This window comes from Acanthopagrus latus, chromosome 19 (genome assembly GCF_904848185.1).
Source record: "Acanthopagrus latus isolate v.2019 chromosome 19, fAcaLat1.1, whole genome shotgun sequence".
In the NCBI taxonomy this organism is placed as follows: domain Eukaryota; kingdom Metazoa; phylum Chordata; class Actinopteri; order Spariformes; family Sparidae; genus Acanthopagrus; species Acanthopagrus latus.
In genome coordinates, this window is record NC_051057.1 from 24,055,974 (window position 1) to 24,064,823 (window position 8,850).

General features: G+C 49.4%; 1 protein-coding gene across 3 annotated transcripts in view; it reads left to right on the forward strand.

Moving 5' to 3' along the window:
• Positions 1 to 364: 364 nt before the first annotated feature.
• dnah5l (dynein, axonemal, heavy chain 5 like) overlaps positions 365 to 8,850 on the forward strand; it is a 35,937-nt gene continuing 27,451 nt past the window's right edge. The window contains exons 1-22 of one of the 3 annotated variants that reach the window (XM_037079116.1): positions 365 to 440; positions 622 to 847; positions 1,240 to 1,340; positions 1,567 to 1,755; positions 1,844 to 1,918; positions 2,029 to 2,118; positions 3,123 to 3,194; positions 3,287 to 3,388; positions 4,033 to 4,219; positions 4,356 to 4,521; positions 4,613 to 4,706; positions 5,001 to 5,099; positions 5,269 to 5,450; positions 6,086 to 6,205; positions 6,281 to 6,386; positions 6,882 to 6,977; positions 7,241 to 7,336; positions 7,440 to 7,613; positions 7,827 to 7,916; positions 8,001 to 8,156; positions 8,431 to 8,570; positions 8,688 to 8,839. In XM_037079116.1, the coding sequence (XP_036935011.1) occupies positions 622 to 847; positions 1,240 to 1,340; positions 1,567 to 1,755; positions 1,844 to 1,918; positions 2,029 to 2,118; positions 3,123 to 3,194; positions 3,287 to 3,388; positions 4,033 to 4,219; positions 4,356 to 4,521; positions 4,613 to 4,706; positions 5,001 to 5,099; positions 5,269 to 5,450; positions 6,086 to 6,205; positions 6,281 to 6,386; positions 6,882 to 6,977; positions 7,241 to 7,336; positions 7,440 to 7,613; positions 7,827 to 7,916; positions 8,001 to 8,156; positions 8,431 to 8,570; positions 8,688 to 8,839 (2,713 nt within the window). In that variant the 5' untranslated portion in view covers positions 365 to 440. Of the gene's footprint in view, positions 441 to 621; positions 848 to 1,239; positions 1,341 to 1,566; positions 1,756 to 1,843; positions 1,919 to 2,028; positions 2,119 to 3,122; positions 3,195 to 3,286; positions 3,389 to 4,032; positions 4,220 to 4,355; positions 4,522 to 4,612; positions 4,707 to 5,000; positions 5,100 to 5,268; positions 5,451 to 5,498; positions 6,006 to 6,085; positions 6,206 to 6,280; positions 6,387 to 6,881; positions 6,978 to 7,240; positions 7,337 to 7,439; positions 7,614 to 7,826; positions 7,917 to 8,000; positions 8,157 to 8,430; positions 8,571 to 8,687; positions 8,840 to 8,850 lie in introns of those variants that run through there. The other 2 variants (XM_037079118.1, XM_037079117.1) reach the window with 2 other exon arrangements.

An 8,850-nucleotide genomic window follows, 5' to 3' on the forward strand; every position in this document is an offset into this window, starting at 1 on the left:
AGTTGCTGAGTCACCAAAGTGCAACTCCAGTCGCCGTGGCAACAGTCAAACTTTTCCTTCTCAGAGCCAGTTTTGATTTACTTCCTGCTCTCACAGCATCTCTCTGTCTCTCTCTCTCTCTCTCTCTCACTGTGTGTGAACCTCGCTCTCCCTCTGACTCTGAGCTCAGTTTGAGCCAGACCAGGACTCTCAGCAGGACCAGGACTCTCAGCAGGACCAGGACTCTCACTCAGCAGGACCAGGACTCTCAGCAGGACCAGGACTCTCACTCAGCAGGACCGGGACTCTCACTCAGCAGGACCAGGACTCTCACTCAGCAGGACCAGGACTCTCAGCAGGACCAGGACTCTCAGCAGGACCAGGACTCTCACTCAGCAGGACCAGGACTCTCAGCAGGACCAGGACTCTCAGCAGACCTGGTTATTGACTCAGTGCTTCCTGTGAGTCCTGGTTCATTCAACAGAAACTAAATGTGTCTCCACATGTTTTCTGAAGCAGTCAGTGACTTTCTTCCTCCTTCTTTATAGGATGGCAGCATGTTCACACACTACTTCTGAGTATGTACATTTGAAAACAATGACAGTTTGAATCAGGGAATGCTGACGATGTTTCCACTCTCAGATGGCAGATCCTGACTCTCAGCCTCCAGACGAGGTTTCAGAGAGGGAACAAGGAGCTGATGTTACTCCTGCTGGCAGCTCTGAACCTTCCTCAGACACGGAGCTCCAGGCTGGAGGGCAGCGAGTCCAGGACGGTGCTGGAGGAGAGGAAGAGGAGGAGGAGGAGGAAGGAGGAGCAGATAAAGCCTTTACCAAACCCAGACCTCCTGGGCTTCAGCTCCACAGAGGTACAGAGAACACATCCAAGGTGGTAGGCAGTGGTTCTGACCCAGTGCCTATTCTCGAACCAATTCTTCGTTCTCAGTCATTAAACTGGTTCCAGAGGAGTGTCAACACATTGGGGGCGGGGCTATCAGGACCATGGACCAACTAAAACCACTAAAGACCATCATTTTTATAAACCAGAGTTCATGTCGTGTTCTGACTCGTCTGCTGAGAATAAACTAAAGATTTTCTCTATTTTGAACAGTGGTCCGAGCGAACCAGTTCTTAAAAGGTTCACAACCCAGAACCAGCACTTGGTTTGCTGTGGTTACAAACAGTTAACAGTAATCCTGATCGGTTTTGTCATTGTTTAATTTTAATGTACACGTCCAACATTTTCTCCTCCAATCCTCAGATGCGACTGGCAGAGGACACCGGCGAATTGGAGGCCAGAACCTGAGAGCCATTGATCACATGTCCTCTCCGGCGGCTCCGCCCTCGACCACTGGCACCTCAGTGAGTGAACAGTAACAGCAGCCAGCCACAGGGGGCGCTGTGACGTCAGCATGTAGGCGTGTCATGACATCTTTAGGAAGTCTGACGAAGTGTACATATGTTTTATAAGTATAAATCATTTAGCTGTGTGGAGTCTGACGAACGTCCTGAGGTGGGGTCACTTCTGTCAGCAGGTGAGTTGCGCTGTCTTTTCGATCAGAAACAGAATCTGCTGTTTTCTGTCCAGGTGTCAGGTAAAAGGACCATGCTGCTGTCCAATGAGGCGAGGAGAGAAATGGCAAAGCAGGCAAGAGCCATGAAGATGGAGAGGCGAGCGATGCTGGATGCCCGGCACAAATACTTGATCAGCAGGCTGGTGGACGCTGGGACCCTGGGGGAACCGGAGGTGGAGGACGCCCTCATCTCTGATGACAAGGTACCATCAGGCCCGGTCCAGAAACTCTCAGAAATGATGCTTCCTCTGTTCTCCATGAAGTCAGATGAATCCTGTCTGATTCTTCCAGTTCTCTCTGATTGAGGAGTTCTTTGCTGCAAATGGATCCAAGAAGCTGATTTTCTTCTATCAGACGGTGAAACAGGTAACTGTCCCCACACAGAAGGATATTTTGATTGATTTGTCTCCTGATCAATTCTACCGTTCTCTGTCTGTTGTCTGATTTCGGCCCATGCCTCTCTGGTTCCTCTCCAGAACCCGTCCTCCACTCATTCCTCCATTGTGGACGGAGCAAGCTCAGCTGTGGCTCAGAAGAAACTCTTCCTCACCACAGGGAGTTCTGAGGTCGGTGTCAGTTCATCTTTGAATGTCTGAGACCTTTGAACAGAGGAGATGAAACCCTCACAGAACCAGTTAATCCCAGGAAGGAGCCAAACCTCAGATAGATCTGAGTGTTTGAAATCAGAGCGATTGAAGTTGAGACGTCTCCTGGAACAGGGACGACATTTAAAAACCCAGCGCTTTGTTACACAGAACCACCTGGAGAGTCGGACTTACAAACTGTTTTTAAAAGTGCAGGTCCACTCAGAAAACTCTTATCACGGAGCAGATGTGTTATACTTTAGTGAACATCAACTCGTGTGATTCTGTCGAGGCCCAGAAGGGCTGCTGCTGCTGCTGCTGCTGCTGCTGCTGCTGCTGCTGCTGCTGCTGCTGCTGCTGCTGCTTCTCTCCTGTAATATTGTTTATTTCACTTGTTCACGGCAGCAGAGAGTCAGAATAAGAGTCACGCTGATCTGGCCACGATTTAAAGTTCTGGCTGATGTCCAGCTGCAGGATAAAGAAAAGGACACATCCTTTCAGACCTGTCGGCAGTTAACTGACTTCACTCTGAGCTCAGAACAATGCTGTTAATATTCACCATTGTTCTGCCTCACAGATGATAACTGCTCTGAGGCTGTGTTGTGTTGCTATGGAGGAAAATCCTGTGCTGCTTTGTTTGGCAGAAACAAGGTGACACAGAACACCTTCAGCAGACAGCATGCAGTCTAACTTGGGTGATGAAGACGGGTTAGTGTTCTGTGTCCATGGTGCCCAGTTGACGTCTTTATGAGCTTCAGCTGACAACAAACACAGCGGGTGATTTTTCACTCTCCCTGTTTAGCACACATTCCTCTGGAGTTCAGGTTTTTAAAGAATCATAATCAGTTTCAGGTTAAAACCCCGAGATCCAGCTGAAAGTGTCCTGACTGCAGAACAGTGTCTCCTTTAGTGAGCTGTACAAACTCTCTTTGACCAAATGATCCCAGTTCAGCTGATTCACATCAAACTGAACACTCTGTTTTCAGCCTTTACTGGGGAAGTGTCTGTTCTTCCTGAGAACCACTGAGAAGTCGATCTCCACCGCCAACGTTCAGCAGGTCTGTACCTGGACTCGGTCCTCCACATCCAGACTGACCTCACCCTGCTGATGTTTGGTTGGACGGTTCTAATCTACCTGCTGTGTTCTCAGGAGGTGAACTTCGGTATGTTGGACTGCAGCGACGGCAGCATCCTGAACAGTCTGGAGACTCTGCTGGCCCACATCATGTTACCTGCCCTCAGGTCTCAGCAGGTACGCACCGCCGTCTCCGTCTTCATCCTGTCGTCATCAGGCACGGCTGATCACTGACATGTTGACCTAAACATTCTGTCTCAGTGAGAAATGCTGAAATGATTTGATTCGTTACGTAGTTTGAATAACTGGATCAGCTAACAGCTTCGCTCATTAGATTTTAATCTTTATCACAGAAAATATTCAGTAATATTCAGTCTGGTGCATGCAGAGAAAAGAGGAACAAAAGGAACTGGACCAGCAGATTTAATGCACAAAAAACCCAAAAGACTTATCGGACTGAGGAAGTCCAACGGTCAGAACCAGGGAGGCCCGTCCACGGAGGGAAACCAAAGCAAGATCAATGCGCAAAGTTCAGGAAAACAAAGATCCAAAATACACTCGTCAAGCTTCTCATGAGAAGAAGAGCAGGAACCAGATGGTGAAACTAATCAGCAATCAAAATAATAATAATTCATCTTAGACCTGAAACAAACAGCAGCTGGTCTGAAGTCAGTCATCAGGTTTAATTCAGAGGTTAATTATGTGATGATTGTCTGAAGTTTGTCTCCTGAAACATCTGTTTGTGTTGAAAGTCCTGAAGAAGAAATGAACATTTGAAATGATCAGTTTGTATTTTCACTTCTGATGCGTCACGTGTCCAGACGTGGGGCTCCCTGCAGGACGGATCGTCCAGTCCAGACGTCCAGTCCTTCCTGTCTTCAGTGGACCAGTTCGTCAGTAATCTGAGCTCAGCCAGAGTCAACATGGAGAGGAAGTTCCAGCTGCAGCAGGCGCAGCTTCCTGATGCCGTCGGCCAGCTGAGCTGCCCTGCAGACTACACGGCTGCAGGTAGGAAGGTTCCACCTGCTCCGTCCTCCTCAAGCCTTCAGCCTCCATCTTATCACAGCTGCTCTGAACTCTGGGAACCTGAAAACTAATCCTCGACTCCAGCTGCTGAGGAAACGCTTTGTGCTTCTGTTCTCAGCCAATAACAGCGAGCTGGTGGAGCGTCTGGAGGGCGTGGTCTCAGCGTGGGCCAGTCAGATCAAGCAGGTGCTGACGGAAAGCGAGCAGATGAGGAAGGAGGCCGATGATGTCGGACCGTCGGCTGAGCTGGAGCACTGGAAGAGACGCATGGTCACCTTCAACAGGTGGATACCTGAGAGCCGGTCTGACAGCGTTCAGTCTCCTTCACTGTGATCCTGATTTCACATCCGTCCACTGTGTTTGTGTTTGTGTCAGTCTGACGGAGGAGCTGAAGCGGCCTCATGTGAAAAGGACTCTGGGAGTTCTGCAGGTCACCAAGTCCAGAAGTCTACGCACCTGGAGAGAGCTGGTCTGAAACCACACGAGTTTAACAAGCACTGTCACACCCAGCAGCATGTGGCCTGTCAGACGAGACCTCAAACACTTCCTGTTGCTAACTGTGTGCCAGTAATAACATTTTAAACAAAATGGTGGATTGAAAGTGTTAAAGCTGAGACACCAGGGACTCTTCCTGCTGTCGTTTCTCCTTTTGACTGCATTTAAAGTGTTTATGTTGGTCAGTTTTATTCAGTTTAGTTTAGAAGATTGTGTTGCTAATATCATGACTGATTGATTGATTGTTTGATTGATTGGTTGATTGAAGGACCGGGACATCACTGTGGTGGCTAACGAGGCGAAGGACAACGTGAAGTATCTCTCCACTCTGGACAAGTTCTTCGGGCCGCTGGGGAAGTGCACTCCGGTAAAAATCAAACTTTCTGTCTCTGTCTTTTCCCTCAGAGCTTTAAAGGAACAGAAAATAGAAATAAATGAAGGAACACGTGCAGTTTATACTCAGTAACACGTGTTTGTGTAGCTGTTTAATTCCACATGTCAGATCTGATCTCAGCCTCTCTGTGTCGCTCTGACAGACCAGTGTGCTGGAGCACATCCCCAGTCTGATGACCAGTATCAGGATGATCCACACGGTCTCTCAGTACTACCACACCTCCGAGAGAATGACCTCTCTGCTGCTCAAGGTCACCAACCAGATGATCTCCACCTGCAGGAGCTACCTGTCGCAGGGCGCCGCCCGAATCTGGGACCACAGCAGGTGAAGTCACCAGAGTTTAATAACACAGAGAAGCAACGAAGCAGCAGCAAACACACATCGATAGAAAGCTCAGATTCAGTTAGGAGCTTCTCTGCCCGCCCTACAGCCTACAACAGCCAATGACAGTTCAGATCAGTCATATCTGGTTCCTCTCAGTGTTTAAACTTGATGTAGTTTTCTGTGTTCTGCTCTTTGAATCGTCTGTTTTTCCAGCTCAGCTCTTGTTTCTGACTCTTTTCTCTGCTCACAGTTAGTGTGAAGAAGGAAGTAAAGAGCTGGAATGAGTTTAATGCTGCTGTTCCTCTCAGGCAGCGACTCTGAGCTCAGAGCAGGACACATTTCTACCAGGAGACTCAGTCCATGTGGACCTGGACCAGGTCAGACCTCCAGCTGACAGCAGCAGCTCCAGCTCATCTGTAGGATCATGTTACATTTAGATTACTGACTCAGAGTCTTAAGCAGGTCTGTTCTCCACACGGTTCAACAGCTTTGAAGTGAAGTGAAGTGAATTCAGACTGAGAGATGTTCAGGATCATTTTACAGACATTTCCCTGAGTAAGAGGAGGTTAATCCAGCACTGTGAGGTCGTGTTGGAGCGTCCTCAGAACTCTGAACGACTGTTCTCTGTGCGTCAGGCCGGTTCTGCTGCAGCGGATCTCCGACTGCTGTCGTCTTAACGTGGAGTATCAGAGGAGCTTCCAGAACGTCAGAGACAAACTGAGAGAAAACCCAGAAAACAGACAGTTTGACTTCAGGTAAACACGAGCAGATGCAACAGCTTCATTCTGATGACTTTTACCCACAATGCCTCTCTTTTCTGCTCTGCTCAGTGAGAACTACATCTTTGGGAAGTTTGATGCTTTCTGCAGACGTCTGGAGAAGATCGCTGACATGGCGTCCACGCTGGAGAGCCTGGCTGCTCTTCAGAACATGAAGGTGAGCTCGTGTCGAATTCAAACATTTCATTAGTTTCTAAATCCATCCTGATATCATCAGCTGGAGGTCTGACCGCCTTCTGCTGCTCCTCTGTGGCAACAGCAGCATTTATTTTCATCTTTTCTTTCATTCCTATTGTTGAAACTATGAAATCTTTTGTCTGGGTTCTTCTTTAACGTGCAGCTGAGAGTTACGTACTTGATTCATCTCGATGGTTTGTTGATGCAGCTAAAATACAAAAAGTCAAAGTTGACTTTGTCAGTTCTGCTGCATGAACAGGACAAACAGAGCGTCGATCCCTCAGAGCCAATATACAGACGATATAAAGAGTAACGCAGCTCGTGGGCCTGGAAGACAAAGAAAACCAGACCCAGGCATTAAGTTATATATCATCATTTATCAAGAATATTATCAAGAAAATGCACTCTGTGATATGAAGACGTAGCAGAATGTGAGCAGACTTGACGTGAAGCTGAAGCTCGAGTCGTGTTTCAGGTTGAGGGCGTCGAGAAGATTTACGTTCGCTACCAGACCATCGCCTCCACGACCAAGTCCAAGACCTACGACGTGCTGGACCACCGCAAGCTGGAGGTGACTTCACGTCAACTACATGACATCATATGTAATATGTAACATGAAATACATTAGTAAGTCCACAGGTGAAAACCAGCATCCTGGTAGATTCTGTGATATTTACAGAAAAACTCAGTTGTGTGCGTGTGCGTGCGTGTGTGTGTGTGTGCGTGTGTGTGTGTGTGTGTGTGTGTGTGCGTGCGTGTGTGTGTGTGTGTGTGCGTGTGTGTGCGTGTGTGTGTGTGTGTGCGTGTGCGTGTGCGTGTGCGTGTGTGTGTCAGTTTGACAGTGACTATGCAGACTTCCAGCTCCAGGTTCAGGGTTTGTTCCAGTCTCTTCAGTCTCTGCTGGACTTTTGGTTCCGACAGTCTCTCTCTGTGAGTAGAACTAAGACCAGTTCTGACAGACGGACCGTCACGCTGTGTGAACATGTGTGGACGGAGACTGACCCAACATTCAGAGCGAGCGTTTGTGTTTCAGGCGGAGCGGATGCTGGAGCTGCTGGCGGTGTTTGAGTCCGGCCCGGTGGCTCGTCTGGACCTGCAGCAGCACCACCAGCTGCTGCTGCAGCGCTACAGCCGAGAGCTGGAGCTGCTGAGGAAGACCTACCAGAGACAGAGAGACCGACCGCCCATCGGACGCAACCTGCCGCCGGTAACACCTGCAGCTGCTCCCTGTGGTCAACAGCACACACCTCCAGATTATTAAAAACATCCTTCTACAATTTCCCTCAACGTTTGTCTTCAAACGTCACGTTCTCTCTGACCAACAGTCCAGAAGTCCAGAGCACCACAGTCTCACACTTTACAGGCACATTGTTTGAATTCAGAGACGTCAGCTGTCCGTCTCTGTCTCTGTCTCTCTCAGGTGGCCGGCAGGATCCTGTGGTGTCGGCAGCTTTTCAGGAAGATTGAAGCTCCGATGTTGATCCTGAAGAAGAAGCTGGACGCCCTCAAGGTGCGACCTCTGCTTTGACCTCTTCATATATCGACACCTCTGGTCAGCGCGACCTCGTGACCTCCCCGTCTGTCTCTGTTTCAGGGACCAGAGATGACCAAAGTGATCCGTAGCTACAACAAGATGGCCGTGGCGTTGCTGCAGTACGAGCTGCTGCACCTGCAGGGGTGGAGTCAGGCTGCAGAGAGCGCACCGCACCGCCTGACCGCCGCCCTGCTGGTCCGACACCAGAACAGCAAGGTGCCTCATGACGTCATGACACATCAGTGATGTGATCTTATTGGATGTTGTCAAACCTGCAGCAGGACAGTGACACAGCTGCCCTTCACACAGAGACTGCTGAGGAAGAAGATGACACAACACTGTTTGGTTCTGTTCTGCTTTGTGGGTCCAAATGTCGGACATTTCTCTTTTCTTTGATGAGTGATGATCTGCTAACTGTCAGAGCGACACACTGCTGTCGTCCTGCCTCTGTTGGAGGACCAGAATGAAACCCCAGCGTCTGTTTGTGCAGGAGGTTTGTGTGAACCTGGACCCTGTGGTGCTGGAGGTGCTGCAGGAGACCCGCTGGATGACCAGACTGGGGGTGACCGTGCCAAAGGTCGTCCTGAAACTGAGCTCCAGAGAGGCACAGCTCAAAACTCTGTACAAACGGTGAGAAACAACACATCGTTTCACCTGTCGGTGCTCAACATCAAGCCTTGAAGTTCCAGATTGTTGTTATTAAACCTGATAACTTTGTTTGACTTGCCGGTCTGTGTGGCGGTCCAGACTGCTGGACCTGCTGCAGGACTACAGCTCGGTGGTGTCCAGGATCCCACCTGCCCTCCTTCCTCTGATGCAGCCCTTCATTGTGCAGGTGGAGGCGGCGCTCTCTCCTGGACTCACCACACTGTCCTGGACTGCTCTCAACACTGACGCATGTAAACAGAGA